The following is a 19,405-nucleotide window of genomic DNA, read 5'->3' as shown; positions in this document are numbered from 1 at the left end:
TTTATTTCCGGATGCTGATAAATAGAAATGGTGTATAAAATGCATAATCTTGCAAATAACGACATGTTATACACCTTTACTTTGCTGCTCACCTTACCTGAATAGCTTTAAGCCTTTGAGTTATCCATTTCATTTTTAATAATAATAAGTTTATTTATTTTTGTTTGACCTCTTTTGTCTTTGCTTCGCAGTAGAAGATAACTATTTTTGCAATTAGTCACTTACTCGATAAAGTTATTTATCAACCTTATTTAGAAAATATTTTAGTATATAGGATGATGACAAATAATATACAGTGTAAATAAAAAGGCATGCTCAATTTAGAGGTACAAAATGTCACAGTAATTTATATCAATATATAGAAGATAAATTTTAAGAAGAAAATTTATTTTCAATCTTACTAAAATCGCATATAATATTCTAACGCATATAAAGGAATAAAAATTTATTTTCAATCTTACTAAAATCACATATAATATTCCAACACATAAAAAGATATAAATTTCCTTAAAACTTAAATAGGTAAAATTAATAGTCAAACTTATTGCTATTACATGCATTAATCTAAAATGTACACTTTATCACACTCTAAAAATTTATTTATTTACTAAAATGCATTAAAACTTATTGCTATTGATATAAATTTATTTAGTAATTAGGTTATAATAATTTCCACTGTACACTTTCTTTGCCCCACCAATTGATTTTCTTTTTATCCTCAAAAAATTTTCATTATTGATTTATTTTCAGTTTTTCTCATTCAATTCCCCAAATTTTTGATCTTTATCACACTCTAAAATGTCAGTAATTTCAGCTACAACATTAGGATCAATTTCCATCCCAAGAGGATCAAAGATCAAGGGTTCTATGATCCAACCAAGGATGACCGTCCGATCTGGCAGTGGAACAATTTCTCCTGTCACTCAAATCTTGACCAAGTTACAAAAAGAGTGTGCTACACCTCTTCCAGTTTTGCGCTACGTGGCGGATTCCATGGGTAATGATATGAGAGCTGGGCTTGCTGTTGATGGGGGTAGTGATCTTAAGATGATCCTTAGCTATGTTGATACTCTCCCAACTGGGTACTTTTCAATTTTTCATGTTCTTGTTTAATTCTATTTTTTAGATATTGTTTTACTCATGTTTTTGGGTTTGTGAGATCATTGAGTAATTCCTTTTTTTATGTGTTTGTGCCATTAAAAAAATGTCAATTAGCTTTGATTATTGGTCAATTTGGCAAATGTTTGTCGATTTGAACAGTTGAAAGTATTAGTTGATTTTCGAGTTGTGGTAGTATATTTGTTGGCATTTTATGAAGGGAGTCGAGTTAAAAAGTCGAAATCAATGAAAAAGGTACTAGCTTTTTTAGTTTGGCTTACGGTTTTTCAATATGCTTAAAAGTATTTATCAAAGAGTAGTATACAAAACTGTCTTTATCAATTACCTTTTGTGCCTGTTATAAATCTAGAAATTAAGAAAAGTACAATGGATAAATGTATTTTTGCATGACTATTACATGGGAGTTTGATTTCTAGTTAAGCTTGTATTTTGATAGAAGTATGTTAAATAATAAAGAACTCTTCTTTATGTAAAATTGAATTTTGAGTAAATTTTATGATTGTGGTTTGTACATAAAGTAGTCTATTTTGGTTCATATATAGCAAACCCAATTTGGATGGGACTACATAGATTAAAAATACAGTAACAGTCGCGATTGTGGTAATGAAAGGTAATGTGGTAACGACAGTAATGCAGTTATCGTAACGCTTAAATATGATCAAACCCATAAAACATCCCTTGATACGGCCCAAAGTGCGGTTTTATTACACCGTTACAATGCGGAAAATATCGATTCGTTGTTTTAAAAACCTATACAACATACCTGATGCGATGCGATGCGATTCGACCTTATTTTTACACTATGGATGGGAGTAAGGCTTTGAAATTGTCGTATTGGAAGTCTTAATCCCAAATTTTGTGTTTGTCAAATGGGAATGAGGAAGGTTTTTGTCATGTATCATGTTATTCCTATATGTCAAATATGATCTTGTAAGTCTAAATTTCTTTGGTTGATTTGTTTTGCTTCGTGTAGCTAACGCCATATTTTGGGATTAAGACTTTGGAATTGTTGTTGTTGTAAGTATGAGCTAGAAAATGGTTACTCTTGCAATATCCGGAATGAAGAAATTTTAATTTTTGGTGTGTTTTCAAATATTGATTAGAAAATTTGATTCTAACATTTGGAATTTTATGTTGGTGAAAGCAATGAGAAGGGATTGTTCTATGCATTGGATCTTGGTGGAACTAATTTCCGCGTGTTGAGAGTACAATTAGGCGGAAAGGATCAGCGTGTGATTGCTGTCGAAGCTGAACAAGTCTCTATTCCACAGGAGTTAATGTTCGGTACCTCTGAGGTCAGTTGAACATATTAGTGTACTAATACTTCTATTGCCTAGAGTTAGACTAGCATACAGAGGTGTTGATTAGTCCCATATCAACAGGAGCTCTTCGATTTCATTGCTTCCGGTTTGGCCAAATTTGCTGAGAAGGAGAGTGGTGTATTTCAACTCACGCAAGGAAGAACCCGAGAACTGGGATTCACATTTTCATTTCCAGTGAAACAAACATCGATAGATTCGGGGATACTAATGAAGTGGACAAAAGGTTTTGCAGTTTCTGGAACGGTTAGTGCCTCTAAGACATCGGTTCTTCAACTATTTCAGCTGTTTTGTGTTATACGAATTCTTGATACTGGCGTCAAAATATATGAATTTCTATGTTATCGGTTCAGGCAGGACGAGATGTAGTAGCTTGTTTGAATGAAGCTATGCAGAGGCAAGGCCTACAAATGCAAGTCTCGGCTCTGGTATGTGTTAACTATTTGCCGTGATTGTTTCTTTAGCCTTAGCAACGCCTTATGTTACTTGGACTCGGGTATTGATGTCGGATACTGGTACGTGTCCAAGTGTCGGATACGTATAAATATTCAATAATACGCCTAAAATGAACTGTCCAAGTGTCATACCAAGGTCCGAGCATCAAGTATCGGGCACGGGTACATGAAGCAAAATGAAGATTCCAAGTAACATAGGTTACGAGTGCTGATACACTTTACTTATGGACAAGTCAGGTTAACGATGCAGTAGGAACTTTAGCGGGTGCGAAATACTGGGATAACGATGTAATGGTCGCTGTGATATTGGGAACCGGAACAAATGCCTGCTATGTGGAGAGAACAGACGCAATTCCTAAACTGCCCGGCAAGAAGTTGTCGCATTCAGGAACAACAGTAAGCCAAAATCTTATCGCTGACAGAACCCGACTAGCTAGCACCCTTTATAAATTTTTGATGTTTATGGGATCTGTGATGTACGTTTCAGATAATTAATACTGAATGGGGAGCTTTCTCGACTGGAATTCCGTTGACTGACTTTGATCGGGAATTGGATGCCAAAAGCATTAACCCTGGTGAACAGGTATGTTCCGACTTACAATCACAAACATAAGTTTAATTCTCTGGATGTGATAATTTTTTCATCTTGTTACAGATATTCGAGAAAACAATATCAGGTATGTACCTTGGTGAGATTGTGAGGAGGGTGCTATTGAAGATGGCCGAAGCCGGTTCTTTGTTTGGCAGTAGCATCCCCGAAAAGTTGCAAACTCCTTTCTCACTCAGGTAATGTTATTGAAATTGCATCCTTTGGACCCGTTATATCATAATGTAGTATCTACAAACCATGTGAAATTGTGTCGTTTTCTTTGCTGATTGAGTTACGATCTTATATTTTCCCATAATCGTTGTTTAGTGTTCGAATATTTTGAATCTCATAACTAGACCTGTTCAATGAGCCGGATATGGACTAGGCCGGGTCTTACAAAATGAAAAAGAACTTGTGCTATTGCACAATGAAAGAATTCTTGTGCCGCAATTAGTAAATACATCGTCATTGTTATAGCTGTGTTCATATTGTAATAATCTTCTAAATTGGCTGAGTACCCAACTCGTTTTTTCACATTTTGTCAATTAACGTTAAATGTATCTGCGATGGGTTCATGTATTAATAGAGGGCACGTTTTGAAGCCCCGCTGAAATGGGACTTGGGGATTGAACGTATGCAATATTTCCTTCGAATTTTTAAAGATGTTACTGATTGACATTTGATAGCAGATATCATCTGAAATTTCACATAATATGAAGTGCACGATTCTTGGTTCTGTTGAGAATGAACATTGAAAGTTACAATACGTTCCTCGTCTTTGTCTGAAAAGCTGTATAATTCACTTGTCCTGATGCATTATGTCAATTTTTCCTTAACAGAACTCCACATATAAGTGCTATGCAGCAAGATAAGTCAAGCACTTTAGATGCTGTCGGATCCATTTTATATAACGAAGCAGGAGTAAGTATGGAAAATTCGATATGCCCATGAAACATCCTAATTGTCCTGTGATTATTTATTAACTTTCCCCTTTATGATCAATCAGGTTCAAACGAATAAAGCGACACGAGAGATAGTCATAGAGGTTTGTGATACAATAGCAAAACGTGGTGGCCGTTTAGCAGGTTCAGGAATTGTGGGGATATTGCGAAAGATGGAAGAAGATAACAAAGGTCTCATATTCGGGAAGCGAACTGTAGTAGCAATGGATGGGGGTTTGTATGAGAACTATCCTCAGTACAGAAACTATCTCCAGGGTGCAGTTACCGAGCTTTTAGGGCAAGAATTGTCGAAACAAATAGTCATTGAACATTCGAAAGATGGTTCTGGTATCGGTGCAGCTCTCTTAGCTGCGACAAACTCTAAATATAAACTCGAATTCTAGTTTGAATTTTTCGACTTCATCAATGAGATTGTTAGCTGTTTTCCTTGGGCTCTTTTATCTATAGCATTCAATATTCATTTGTAGAGATGGTGACAAATTGTATTATTGAGCTACTTCATGTAGTCGTAAATAGGTAATAAGTTGTGTTATTTTTATTATTTCTCGATAATGCCACAGATTAGTTTTAATTTAAATTTTAAAATGACTTTAGAATTATATGTGCTTGTTGATCAATCAAAATTCAAAAGCATCTATTATTGTTAGAGTAAGGTTGCGTATAGCAAATTTCCAAAATTCTGCTATCATTTCAATACAAAACTAAAAGTACTCTACCTAATGAATAAAGCATTATGTCTAAAAATTTGGTGTGTAGCAATTACAAAAGAACACCCTCCTTGCAAACTGCCCTTTCCTCTTACCGACTCGGACAAATACATACCAACAAGACTACTGTTGTAAAAGGAAACCCTTTCCGCAACTCAGTACCAATGTATTGATCTTTACATGTGTTCTCTTGTTCATGTATGCATATCGTATTTGTTTGATGGAGATTTCACATTCCCGGCATTTCAGCTAACATATTACAATTCATTAGCAACTCTTGATCCTTCAACTGACGTTGTTTTCCGTTTGGATATTATGCCAATATGATCATCCAAACATGAAAAAGAAATTCACGATGATAATTTACCTAATTCTTCCTCTCATAAGCTCCCCTCTCAATTAAAGAGCCGCTCATTGGAAATGAAATCGACTACCTTTGTCTTCACATATTCAAGTGGGTTGAGTATTTTGTAACTTTCCACCAGATCTGGGCAAAGGTGGATAACGTCCAAACAGTTGTTGCTGCTGCTGCTGCTGCAGTTGGAGTTGTTGCAGTTGTTGTTCCGAAATGTGAAAATACTTGGAACCAATAGATTCTAGAGAAGGTAAGGGGGCAGGGAGGTGAGCCTGTTTGAGATTCATAGAGTGCTGATCCCGTATACTGTTATGCCAGAACTGTGCAGCTATTTTGGTTGTCAAAATCTGCTGCTGCTGTATAGAAAGTGGCTGTTGTGTAGTTCTTGCTGTGCCCATATGCGTAGACCCACAAGGATTATTAAGATATGGAGGTACTCTTAAGTGACCCTGTACCAAGTCCACATAATAGCTTCAGTTAGTGATATTGTAGATGCATTATCTTGTTTAAAAAATGATAAATAAAGTATCAAATATAGAATTATGATTTCCAGGCCGTCAACAGCCAGTCTCAAATATACACTACTCTTATGCACAGACGGCTTTGCTAATCATTTAGCAACTATTTTAAAAGGCAAATTATTGCTAGATCGTCCGTAACACAGGTGAATGGACAAGTAACTGGACATAGAAGAAGTCACTTCATGAGGTCATGATCAGAATACTCTGCATCCAGAGCATCACATTGTTTCCTGTTATTCGTCATTTGATTCTTTACCAGGTTCATATTATAGTGTCACAGATATATGATAACATAAATGCAAAAGAAGGCAGCCTTAAACAAGGAGACAAGAGAAATCAAAAATAGGAAATGATCATATCTTAAACGCAAAGAATGGGAGATACCTGAGGTGGCACAAGAGGTAGTGCTATTGACACTGCTGCGCCTTGATCCTTGTTAGGAATGGAAGAAAAATGATTTAGCGACATCGAGGAAGGCATGTAGGCATTATGTTGTGCAACGGAGTTAAGTTCAGGAACATGTCCTTTTGGTTCCATAGAAATGTCCAACCTATCTACATCATTGTTTACTTCTGGGGCAGCTCCAGTTGACAAAGACAAAAAATCAAAGCTCTGCCCAAGCCAAGAAATAAATCAGATCAACATAAAAGTACAATTGCAACGATGAGGTGATGAAAGTACCTGTTTCTTTGAGTCGTGAAACCTGGAAACAGATGGTCCATCTTCTTTAGCAATATGTTTCTCATGGAGCATAGGTACATCACTTGCAGTTTTAGACATAGAAGAAGCAGAACCGAACATGTGGCCAGCAGTAGGAGTTCCATTTAAATCTTTTCCTTCTGAAGTATTCAGCACCTGAATCAAATGACTAATGTAGACATGTGCAACACATCTTTTCCATGACTTTCTTCCGCCATTTATTGAGCAAGGCACCTGAAAATGTTAATGAGATCAAAGTGGAGTCAAAATTGAGGAAAAGAAAGTGAAACCTGGCTGTAACTGTCAAGAAGTTCATTAACAAAGGAAGAATTTCCTCTTGAATTATATAAATAGTTCCTAATACTAAGAAAAGCTAACCTTGCCGGAAAATGTGATATTATCAAAGGAACCAGGACAAGATATAGAATTATTAAGCCAAGAGGGAACAAGTATAGCCGAAGACCTATAAAATGTAAGATAGGATACCTTAATTCAGTTGCGGAGTTAAAGAAGATTATAAAATTATGTTTGGAATAAGGGGGAAGAAAAATTACTGCACAGGATATCCAACTCCTGAACCATGCAGAGGTTTTGAGGGTAAAGCAGCTGAATAAAACATCAACATATTAGCTTGTGAATAGTAGTAAGTTTGTAACTGAAGAGACATTGAAATTAAGAATATGTCAATACCAATATCTCCGCATTCTGTAGAAGTAGAATGCTCTTTGTTTTGACAATTTGCTGAATCTGATAACTGTAGTAAAAAATACAAATTTAAAATAGTTTAGCACAAGAAATACAAAGGACAATCAACAATAATTCGTAGGGCCTGAAAAATGCGTACTTCTATATTAATGTGCGATTCTTTCTTAGGAAGCTGTGATTTCTCTGGTTTAGTCTCTCCTATCCTGCATCAGAAAAAAGAGTATAGGTCTCTCAAAATTTCAGCATATAGTAGTCAAAATCAGACATTCTTACTTACACACAGTGACGCAGTTCAAGAATCTTTACACTCACCCACAGTCTGAATTTTGATCGGTTGAACCACAAAGTAAAATAGAATCAGTCCGCTGTCTGTCATCACAAGCCCTGAGAAGTGGAGGGAACTGAAAAGGCACCGGAGGAACTGATACTTTTAAGTTTGGAATAAGTTGTCTTCTTTCAGACAATTTAGACCAAATGGGAGGTGCAGGATCAGCAGTCAGTGCCTGATCTGTGGTTGGTGTAGAATTAGTTGCATCTGATTCCTCTTTTAAAGTCCTAGCCTCTAATAGTATAAAAATTTTAGCATTAACTATCAACGAAAAGAACAGAAATAAAAGAAACATGAAGGTCAATTATAGCCAAATACCTTGAGATGAAATTGTAAGATTAGTGTTCACTTTCTTCAAAAAGTCCGGGGATATTGGTTTCAAAGACTCATTGTTCGTCTTATTATCGCGATCAAGAGTAATTCCTTTCAATGCAAACAATGCCTCAGCCACCTCTTCCTCGTCTTTAGAAATTGCCTCTGAAACAGACCGTTTGGATGAATGATCCGACCAACCACTATGCTGCATAAGAAATGTAAAATTTTCAACCATGTCATTTTGCAATTGAGAGTATCTATATACTTCAATGAAAATGCTTATGAAAAATATAGAGAACAAACCATGGTTATCTTAGACTTCTTCAAACAATCATTCCTGATAGATTCAGCCCCATTCAACCAATTGTTTGATCTCTTCACGCCCAGCAAGGGAACTGAGACGAATTCACTACATCCTTTTCTAACTGTTGCCAAGAAAAGAAAAATTTACATTCCAATAAAAACTAACAAAGCAGGTTAAATCAAAATGTAGTAATCATTTAAGTACTATAAAATCTTAACTAGAATTCCTTCTATAACAATAAAATTACAACAGTGTCTTTCCAATATGAAGAGTAACCAAAATTAATTTCTTCTTCTTCGCCAGTTTTTCTGCTCTGTTTTTGTTTGTTATGGAAGCAAAGGTTTTTCAAACTTCAAAGTCAAGTGAATGAGTTTCGATATTTATTTCTTTTCCAAACAAACAAGCTAAAGTTAATAACCCAGCCCAACGAAGAGGCACACGACGCACAAAGCAAGACACCCTTTTTAAAACTAAGATATTTGGTATAGGACTTGACAGCTTTACCAAATATCATTTGTAACAAAGAAGTTAGTGACAGTACTAAACTTAAAAGGATTGAAAAAGGAATCCGACTACAGTGAACATAAAAGTTGGAATTCCCATTAAGTTAAAAAGAAGTGCAATAACATGTTGAATCTATCTATTCTATAATCAGAAAAAGAAACAAAAAGGGTCCATAAGGCAGCAAAGTACACACTTGAAAACATGAAATTTCAAAAACTTTCCCACAGAGACCCACTTCTTGCAATCTTGTACAAATGACCAAGTTAAAGCACCAATATTTTAATTCATGGTAGTAATACAAACTGAATCCCACAGTTCAATTAAAAAAACCCAATAAACATAATTAATATATCAACAATTCCGCGAAAAACAAACAATTTTTTTTTAAAAAAAAACCCAAACATACCTGAACGTTGCTTCTTAGGAACTTTAGAAGCACTGAAAATCTAAAATAAGTAAATATAATTAAAATATAATCCATTAAATTAAACTAACTTTCTTTAATATAAAAAATGGACATAATTCTTTCAATCAGATAAAATTACCTTTGAGGGAAGCTTACTTTTCATAGCGGTTACAGTAGAGGAGTGAGAGTGAAGCTCATCTTTGCCGTCAAAACCCTTATCTCTCCCGATAACACTCAATCGTTTCACTATCGTCTCTTTACTAGTTTTCTCCTTCTCCACGTTACCTTCATAAAACCCACAAAATTATCCAAGAAAATAGAGAAACAGAAACGACCATAAAAGATGTGTAGATAGAGCATATGGTTTATCCATAAGTATGTTAAAACTGGCCTATCATCATAATCAAAAACACAAAAATTGAAATTGAAATAATTATTATAATATGAAGAAAAATAAGAAAAAATTACACCAAAAGATTGAAAGAAGACAATGGGAAATGAGGTCCATTTTTGTCATTTTTCATAAAAACAAAGGGTAATAAAATGAAGGCGATGTGTTGATTTTTTTGAAGAAAGTTACCGGATTTTCGATTGAATACATGCCTCACGTCTGAATTCTTGTCCATTTCTGTTAATTTTCTCTGTCATAGAAACAATCTCAATAAATAGAAAGAGAAGGCGGAAAGAGTGCAGAAAAGAGACCGAAATGCAGGGTTTTTAAATCCTACTCCATACTATTGTCTCTCACTCAATTTACAAATAATAATCAAAACAAATCAAATCAATCAATTAGAAAATTAGAAAATTGAAGGAAAGTTGCTTACGAATTCCAGTAGTAGTAGAAGTACTAGATATCTCTGCAACTTTTCCTCATTTTTCTCTATCTCTTAAATGCAAGTGCGAGAGTTAGGTATGAGAGAGAGAAATGAAGAGAAAGACCACAAACCAGAAAAAGAATAAAAAATAATTAATAAATAAAAAATAAATAAAATATAAAATAAAAAGAGACAAAAATGAAGAAAAAAAGCGGTTTTCGTCTCTCTAGTAAAGAGAATCGGGTTCTTCACGAAACAAAGCAGTGTTTAAAGAGAGAGAAAAGAGAAAAGTTAAATCTCGTGAAAGAAATTTAAATTTTCTATCTATTTCGCTGATTTACAGACTTAGAAACGAAGAAATATAATTTGATAATTCATTTGTAAAATTGAACAACACTTTACAATCCAACAAACATGAAATTTTTTGAACAGGTTTGGAGTGATTGGAAGACGAAACACAGGAAAGGATGAAAATAGAAGTATGAAATTGAACAATACATTAATTAAAATGAAGATGAAGAACAATTGTAATTCATGAACACTGAATGTTCATAGTATAGTTTTTCGGAAAGATCTCCTGTAATTAATAGCCGAAAAACAAGGAATAATGAGCATTTGTATACTCAATCAAATCAAATCAAATCAAATGAACAGTAAATTTTCAGTGAATTCTTTCTGCAAAGATTACCAGAAATTGGAATTGGAAGACGAAAAACGAGGAAAATGAAATATGAAGAAAAATTACAGATTCGAAGAATTTTAAAACTTACCTGATTCGAAGAAAGAGAGAGGAAGTGAAGCATTAATGGCGTAAAATTCTGTCTCTACAAAATTAATTAATCCGGCATAAATCAGGGAAATGCAGAAGGTCAGTTTGATTTGGAAATGACGATTGATCGCCGAAAGTTGATGAGATGAATGTGGTGGGTCCCAGTTTTTCCGGTGAGTTGAAGCGGTGGAGAGAGAAAGAGAAGGATTAAGGAATGTGTGAGAGGAATCGTGTAACTGAAACTGAAATTTGGTTGCCACATTAACAGCCATTTATAATTTAGGATATTAGAATATGCCACGTGTCAGAATTGGTTTGTTCTTTTGTCACATCTTGTTCTACCACTTATTTGGCGCTTCATTTTCTATGTAAGTGTCTAAAGTTAGATGGGCATGTTTATATACTGTTTCATTAGTAATAAAACAATCATTTAAAGTTTTACCTACCCCTATTTTTATCCTATTCTATACTCTATACTCTATAATAAAATACTATACTATACTCTATAAAGTAACCTAACAACCTATTTTCCCTTTTTCTTTTTCAATTAACAATAATAAAATACTATACTCTATAAAGTAAACAATCAGCTACAGTGTAGGTCAATCACTTTTCTTAATTCCCGTGCCCATGCAAATGTAGCAACAATATCATAACGGAGGAAATATAAGGGAAGAAATAAAGTCAAATTAATTAAATAAAAGCAAATAGAGATGTATTTGTGAAAACGATGATGTATTAGAGTTCGAACAATGTGTTTCAAACTCCAATATTGCCAAGATCGAATGTATGAAGTTTAGTGACAAACAAATTACGCTATCAATGATATCGATGTTTGTAGCAGAAAGTAAAGCAATAAAACGACACAAAGATTTAACGAGGTTCACCCAACTAAGGCTACGTCCTCCGGTGTGTGGTATCTCTTATATTATCAAAAGGAGTTCAAAGAACTCTCAAATATGTAGAATTACAATAGAGAAGAGATATAGGCTAGTGTTTGACTTTGAGTGTATTTTGTGGATGATTATCATTACAATGAGAGCTCTCTATTTATAGGAGAGATCACACTAAGTAACATTAAGTATATTAAAGCTATGAATAAATGATAATGAAACATCCCCAAGAACTTGAAGAGTCAAAAACAGCATCTTAGGAGCATCAGAGACATCACTCGACCAAAGCAGAGGCTCGCTCGGTCGAGTGGACTACAGGAAGTTTCTGGTTGCATTCTGTCTGCTCGCTCGACCCATTCTGAAGCTCGCTCGGTCGAGCGAGCTGGTCGAGCGGCACTTCAGAGGGCTTCTGACAGCATTGCTCGACTTGCATAGTTGAGCATCTTAAATTAAACCTTTGAACTTCTTCATTAAGTCCCATAACTCCCTTGATTAACTCATTAATTCATACCTTAATCATCATCAAAAACCACAAATATTAAGACTCATCTTAATACATCTATTAATGATAAACTTATGGGATTTCATCCCAAGAGTCACCACATGAATGCACACACCAAATGTGCACTCAAGTCACACCAATCATAACAAATTGGAATATTTGAGATAGTTCTTAAGAAGGTAAAATAAACATAAAATAAAAATAATGAAGTAAAAGAAAGATAATTTCCCCAATTATGGAGGTAATACATTTCCCCACCCTTCCCTACGATAAATATTTGCCCCACAAAATTGAGATCTCCCTTTATTTTTCATCACTTTGTAACCATTCTTCCACCTCTACCACAATCAAATTTCACTAATTTCTCATTTGTCAATTTTATTTTCTAACTTTGACGTTTTTTCACCCCTTAAATATTTACATCTAACTTGAAGCGAATCAGAGACTAAATTTTTCAAGAAACTAGTTGTAATATCTAGTGTCTAAATTTTATATTTAGGGCTGAGGGATTAATCCCAATTTAATTAGAGACCAAATTTATCGCCATGTGTAATTAATTTTCTGCTAAATAATTATTTAAAGTGTTTTTATTAGTCTAATTAATAAAATAGAAGTGTGGGATTAGGAGCAAATCAGTTCAAGATAAATTTGAGTTTAATGCTTATTAATTGAATCAATAGAACAAAAGTATACAATTAACTAGATCGCATTTCATTATGCATTATTGCATTTGATCTGTAATCTATATCTATGATAAATATTAGTGATAATCCATATGTAAATTAGTCATTATCGATATCTTAGACTTTTAGCTATACATTTTACAATTATAAATTTATAGTTTTCAGTCGTTTAGTTACCAATTATATCACTTATTATTTATTCCAAACTGTGTAAAATTTAGAATTAATTAAAATTATTAATGAAATTTTCTTATGCTCAAGTCGCATCTACAAAAAATGTATTCCAAAATTCTCAAATGAGACGTTCTGATAGTGAGACTCATATCTATTAGGCTGAGTCAATATACATTTATTATTGTAAAATAATCACTTAAAACCTAAAACTGATAATTTATAATTTTAAAGTAATTAATTAAAAAATATATTAATTATATAAATATACTCATTATAAGACTGTCTCATACAAGACATGTTGATTTACATTTGTTTCAACTTATAAGTTCGAAGGCTATTATAATGGGTCTACGGTCTACATTGACATGGGCTTTCATGTTTAAATTTAAAGTGGCGACAATCCAAAAGAAAATTAGAAATAAATAAGTATTTCTTGCAAAAAAAATTTATAAATAAGTTTTGGTTAAATTTATATCTAAAAATAAACGCTTTTAGATTAATTCTAAGGGTTGGTTTTTGTTCGTTGTTACTAACAACGGTCCATTACTAAAGTTGAGTCAAATGAAGTCAGCTCATAAATCGTCCACTGTTACTAACAGCGGGCCATTAACATTCAAATTTAACAACAGTCAAAAAATCAACAAAAATCAACATACTTAAACTTTAGCATCGGAATGGAAGGTGCTTATTTTTTGAAATAAGTTTACTCTAAACTTATTTTTTGACTTTTTTTTATCTAAATTTGCTTATACATTTCAAATTTTCAATCCAAAAATGGGGCTGGACTTCACATTTGGGCCGTGCACGATTATTGTATACTTTTATTGAAAATTTGAATAAAATAAGATTATTTAACAACTTAATTTCTAAAATAAGCTTCGTGAAAACTTAATTCTCAAAATAAGAGTCCGTACATCCAAACCTAGCCTTGGAGTAAATTGCTGTTACTAACAGCAAAAGACAAAAAAAAAATAAAAATAAAAATAAAAGCCATAAGTCGCTATTACTAACAGCGACTTAGGGAGTTGACCAGTCAACTCCTTAAGTAGCTGTTAGTAACAGCGACTTTAAGGTTAACTTGTCAACTTCTTAATCTCATAGGTTGGAATGAGGAAGTAACTGAGAATTGAAAACTTAAAACGCATTGAGTCGCTGTTACTAACAGCGACTTAAAATATATATATATATATATATATATATATATATATATATATATATATATATATATATATATATATATATATATATATTTTCTACTTTTGGAATTAACTTGTTAAAACATTTTATTTTATTCAAATTTTCTACTTTTATTCATCTTAATTTTACTACTCAAATTCTTATGAGAGATTTTTTTTTTAAAGAGACTATCTCTAATTGGGTCAATCCATTATAGAAAATAAAGGGTAAGAGTATATATTAAACTTTAATGGACTGGATTTGAGAGACGGTGTCTCAGGAGACCGGCTGATTTTACTATTAAGCTAGCTCAATTTTTTTGTTGAGCTACCCTTGTAAGAGATCATCTTCTGGTGAGAACGCCTAAAAATGAGATTCTTATTCTCATAATATGCATTAGATGGACTTTTTAACCTATGTATAAGGCGCATCTCATACAACAATTTATGTTAAATCAAAACTTATTCTTACTGACTTTTTAATTTCTGCCATTTATTTTTTTCGCTTAATTGTATTTTACTAAATCCATCTTGAGTTAACTTAAGTAAAACTGATTTAAATAAATTGGAGTTGACCTCCAAATAACACAAATTTGAGATTTAATTATTTGGTTTGATGATAGAAATTAGAATTAATATTCTAAATGCAAATAACATATTATTGATTGATTATTTAATTTTTTAAGTTATGCATTCACTGTATTAGGAAATTATATACCTTTATTTAATTTTTTTCAATTATTTATAAATAATTTTCAAATTTTGAATCAAATATTATTTAATATATTGAAATAATTGATGAACACTATAGTTATTCATCAATAGATAGATTACCAAAAAGGGGGGGAGGAGGGCGGGGGGGATGATGGGCTGTATGCATGCATGGCAGATGGCTGCATGAATCATGCATCACTAAAATCTATATAAAGCATCTAAGTGGAATATTAGGTGTTTGATGAGCTTTGCTTAAGAGATAAAACATGAGGTAATCTTATCATTAATCCAAGGGATCAAGTTCCATAAAAAGTGTAATTAAATTTAGAGCTATTCTTGCAAGAGATTATTTCTTGGTGACATGACCTTGAAATAAGAATTTTATATGGATAGAATCAAAAACTTGGAATTTAGAGATCAAAAGCTACGCATTGCTCAATTATCTGCAAAAATGCGTAAAAATAGGTTAAGATGGTTTTGACATGTGCAAAGAAAAACTCTTGACTCTCCCATTAGAAGGATAGAAAGAATTATAGTGGAGGATAAGAGAAATCGAGGAAGACTTAAGAAAACGTAGATTGTGCAAATAAAGAACGACTTGAGTGAGTTGTGCCACTCCGCGGACCTGACTGGGAATAGAAATAGTTGGAGACGTCATATCCATATTTTAGACTACTATTAGTTTCGTTAGTTGCCTTCTTGACCTAGTGACTAGTTGCTTTCTTGACCTAGTAGTGTCTAGTTGCTTCTTACCCACTCCGTTTTGTTTCTTTATAAACTTATCGTAGTTTTTATTTTATCTATCTATCTATTTATTTTTATTTTATGTAGACCTAGTTTTTTTTTCAGTAAGCAGATGTTCTCTTGAGACAACGTTGCCACTTATATCCTCTTATGCAGGGCTTCTTCTGATTGGAGGTAAAAATCGACCGCTTTCCTCTAGTCCTCCTTGTGAAGAGAGTACGAGTATGGATTTCACATCATCTTCCCTCATTCAGATCCTGCTCTCGAGCGCGATATTGAATAGGATGATGATGATATATGCTAGATTTTCTTTTATTCGGCTATTTAACCTAATTATGCATCTCACATTAAATTAAAAAGTAATTTTTTCATTTTTTGTTTAAAAAAATCACATACTTAGCTTAGATATTAATCTTTTTAATCAAAAATAACTTGATAAAAATATAAGTAGTTAAACTTATCAATATTTTAACACACGTAATAATATTTAATATATACAATTTATAAATTTATTCAAGGTTAATATTTAATAATCGAGTGTTATTTCAATTGAAATATATATTATTTTTTTTAAATAAAATAATGAATTTAATTTTCACCCAAGGTTTTTTTTTCAACCTAATTTGTAATCCAAAAAACTTATTTTATTATTCTAATACGTTAAATCACTTTGAATTGTGTTAGGCCATTGATGCAAATTAAAATAAATAATTGAGTTATTAGAACATTTCTGTAAAAGCTTAACGACGATTATACGAGCTTTAAAAATTGTATTTCATTCATCGGTACTTCATGATAAATTTATTAAATGCTTTAATATTCAGATAAAATAATTTATATTAGTATTTTTGGATGTAAAATCCATCAGAATATCGCCTATACAAGATTAATTTAAACATCTATTCTTGTGAAAAATCGTCCTTTAGAGAGATGACTTTAAAGTAAGAAGGCCATATTTAATTTTCTCTTTAATTTGTATTAATTGAATTATTTAACCCATAAATTTAATACGTCTTTCGGAGAGACCGTTTTCTACAATAATTTGTGTAATTTAAATAAAATTTTATTAAACCACTTTAATTTCTCCCTACTTACTAAATGCCGCCACACAAAAAAAATGGTCTGTAATTGAACTGGCATGCATAAAGGGAATTAAGTACTAATAATCCACCTAACCTAATCCCTTTGCTTAAGTCCTTTTCTTTATTAAAGACTTCCTAATACTCTTTTAGATTTATGGTAATGCCTATAAATAGACCATCCTTCCACTCTTAATCTTATCAACTAACTAAAATAAATATAATTTCTTAATTAATTATAGTATGGCAGTGTTTCACAAGCCTCTAATCTTCTCAATTTTCTTCTATCTCATCATTTTTCAGTTTGTGCAACTTCATCAAGTGGTTAGTCAATTCATTTTTCTATTTAATTAATTATTTTTTTGAAAAAACTTATATCCGACACGAATATGATTTAATTGTTAGTATTACTCGGTTAATGTGATACTTTTAGTTCAAAATTAAGAGTTTAAGTCTTTTACGTACACTTATCAAGAGTCGGTATTCCACAAGGATACTTAAAATAAAAGTTTATATAACAAAGATCATTAGATAAAAATACTAATTTTTTGGATTACATTTGCAGGAGGGTCCTCAAGGTTATTATGGAGGTGGTCTAATGGGTAAGCGTTTTAGTTTTTTATTATAAAAAATATATAGTAATAGTAATATGTATATATAATACTCTTTACTATAATACTTTTTCCGTTTCCTAATGTTTTTCTCGTTTACTTTTTATCCAGTTTTTAAAGTAAATTTTGAGTCTTAATATCTTTAAATGCGTATCATAAAAAATTATAAAAAATATATAATAAAAAAGTATACTTTAAAACAAATCTATGATAGAGTATATAATATTCACATGAAATTAATTTAATGCATCTAAAATTATACTTGTAATAATTGAGAGTGAATAACAAAGAATATTTGTAATTATTTTACTTTTTCATACTTTAATATTTTAATTTAATTTAGTTATTTGTTATTGAAAATGACATTTTTTTCAATAGTAAATTCATAAATACTAACTCTAGTAGTGCATCTATAAAGGGGCGAGAAGGTGTCACAAACTCCATCAAAACTAATGATGAAACTCTTAAGGAAAAAAGAATTATCTAGCAATAATATTCCAAAATAATAAATGTCATAAATACTTAACAATCAACCTTTGCGTATAAAGCAACTATTGTAGTGGCCCATCATAGCATGGTTAGTATGATCAATAATGGGTCCACCTCGAACTAGGTAGCTCGTATTAATTAGTTTGGTTTGAATGAAATGTTGTTATGTACTCCATATTAGATTGTGAGTAGCATGCAAACCAAGGTGTAGGCTGTAGCTTGGCTTCAAGACAAAAGATGTGTTTAAGGGCGTGTGGAACATGCTGTGCGCGCTGCAATTGTGTGCCTCCTGGTACTTCCGGCAATCAAGATCTTTGTCAGTGCTACGCCACCATGACCACTCATGCTGGCCGTCTCAAATGCCCTTAATTTTCTTTTATTAATTGTTTGTTTCATTGTAATGTTTAATTATTAATGGATGTGCAGATATCTAAAATGATTAATAAATCAGAGATTTTTTCATTCTAAAGAAAATGGCATTTATAAATTTTCATGGAATTTTAGGAGACATTTGATATAACAAATTGTATAATATAAACTTCAATCGTGTTTATCGTATTTTCAATACTTTATTTTTAAGAAATTAATTAATGAGAAACTTGAGAATTGTTTATTGTTGATATATAATTAAATTCCTATATATTAAGTTCTTCTTGATCATGTATAGTATTTAAATAAATACATTTTTTTTAATTTTATATTATATGTATACGTACAAATGTACAATATATATGTGGATATTGAAGTTTAATAATAATTTTTCCAAAACTATGCAAAACACAAATAATACAAACAAAAGAGAACAAAGTTCGAGTTATCAATAATTTAAAGTCTATTAGGGGAGATTCCAAAATCATATATAATTAATGTTTCTAAAGCTTAATTAATATGCTCGCCTTACAAGATAGACATATTATAATGCAACACAATTCCATACGTAATAAGCACCCCCTTTTGTTAATATTGTATTAGGCTTATAATAAAAACGCAAAAATGATTGCTAATTCTAAAGTTTTTTCAGTTAACATTAGAGTAGATCACTCATTTAGAGAATTTTTTTAAATTGATGGATTTTTTGGCTGCATTCTTATTTTATGAGAATGATTTGTTGTATTCTTTTTCTCTTCAGACTCTGATCATAGTTTCTGATCATAGTTTCTATGAGCAGGATACACTATTTACAATGATAATTAGATTACGAAATATAATATGCAATTTTATCTAAAGAAAATTTATTTTTCAATTAGCTCTCTCCTTCTCAACTTACTCGCAATTTAAAATAGGAGTTGTGCATTTTTATTATCTTACAAATTGTTGCAACTCATAACGCAATGAAACGTAGGAATATCTTTTTTTCTAATTAATACAATACGCGTTTCCAAGCTTATCCACTAACCTTCATATAATCACACTATAAATACAAACTTATTTTTCTCATTTCTAATATATTACATTTATATTTATATTTA

General features: G+C 31.9%; 2 protein-coding genes and 1 long non-coding RNA gene across 3 annotated transcripts; 2 read left to right on the top strand and 1 right to left on the bottom strand.

The window, feature by feature from the left end:
- Positions 1-688: 688 nt before the first annotated feature.
- On the top strand, positions 689-4,967 carry LOC130810308 (hexokinase-2, chloroplastic). The gene is made up of 9 exons (XM_057676313.1): positions 689-1,082; positions 2,264-2,414; positions 2,502-2,684; positions 2,792-2,866; positions 3,131-3,289; positions 3,381-3,476; positions 3,549-3,679; positions 4,322-4,403; positions 4,489-4,967. The coding sequence occupies exons 1-9, from the start codon at positions 799-801 to the stop codon at positions 4,825-4,827; spliced, it is 1,500 nt and encodes a 499-aa protein (XP_057532296.1). The 5' UTR covers positions 689-798; the 3' UTR covers positions 4,828-4,967.
- An 83-nt stretch (positions 4,968-5,050) lies between these two features.
- On the bottom strand, positions 5,051-11,144 carry LOC130810956 (uncharacterized). Its single transcript, XM_057677074.1, has 15 exons — positions 10,874-11,144; positions 10,113-10,174; positions 9,869-9,929; positions 9,428-9,573; positions 9,289-9,328; positions 8,378-8,499; positions 8,078-8,279; positions 7,744-7,993; positions 7,571-7,634; positions 7,417-7,480; positions 7,281-7,332; positions 7,105-7,189; positions 6,709-6,960; positions 6,412-6,639; positions 5,051-5,955 (listed from the first exon to the last, which is right to left on the bottom strand). Exons 1-15 carry the CDS (start codon positions 11,142-11,144, stop codon positions 5,602-5,604), a joined length of 2,253 nt encoding a protein of 750 aa, XP_057533057.1. The 3' UTR covers positions 5,051-5,601.
- A 5,912-nt stretch (positions 11,145-17,056) lies between these two features.
- On the top strand, positions 17,057-18,445 carry LOC130810550 (uncharacterized). The gene is made up of 3 exons (XR_009041066.1): positions 17,057-17,160; positions 17,402-17,438; positions 18,118-18,445. It is a non-coding gene; the product is annotated as an uncharacterized LOC130810550 (long non-coding RNA).
- The last annotated feature ends 960 nt before the right edge of the window (positions 18,446-19,405 follow it).

This window comes from Amaranthus tricolor, chromosome 4 (assembly GCF_026212465.1).
Source record: "Amaranthus tricolor cultivar Red isolate AtriRed21 chromosome 4, ASM2621246v1, whole genome shotgun sequence".
NCBI classification, from domain to species: Eukaryota; Viridiplantae; Streptophyta; class Magnoliopsida; order Caryophyllales; family Amaranthaceae; genus Amaranthus; species Amaranthus tricolor.
Note: the sequence above shows the minus strand (reverse complement) of the source record. Positions and strands in the feature narration are given on the sequence as shown.

Coding starts and splice junctions, on each gene's coding strand:
- LOC130810308 (XM_057676313.1), top strand. CDS start 799: ATGTCAGTAATTTCAGCTACAACATTAGGATCAATTTCCATCCCAAGA. Junction 2,867..3,130: donor AAATGCAAGTCTCGGCTCTG/GTATGTGTTAAC, acceptor TGGACAAGTCAG/GTTAACGATGCAGTAGGAAC. Junction 3,477..3,548: donor GCATTAACCCTGGTGAACAG/GTATGTTCCGAC, acceptor ATCTTGTTACAG/ATATTCGAGAAAACAATATC.
- LOC130810956 (XM_057677074.1), bottom strand. CDS start 11,144: ATGGCTGTTAATGTGGCAACCAAATTTCAGTTTCAGTTACACGATTCC. Junction 7,481..7,570: donor AATCGCACATTAATATAGAA/GTACGCATTTTT, acceptor TTTTTACTACAG/TTATCAGATTCAGCAAATTG. Junction 6,961..7,104: donor ATATCACATTTTCCGGCAAG/GTTAGCTTTTCT, acceptor TAACATTTTCAG/GTGCCTTGCTCAATAAATGG.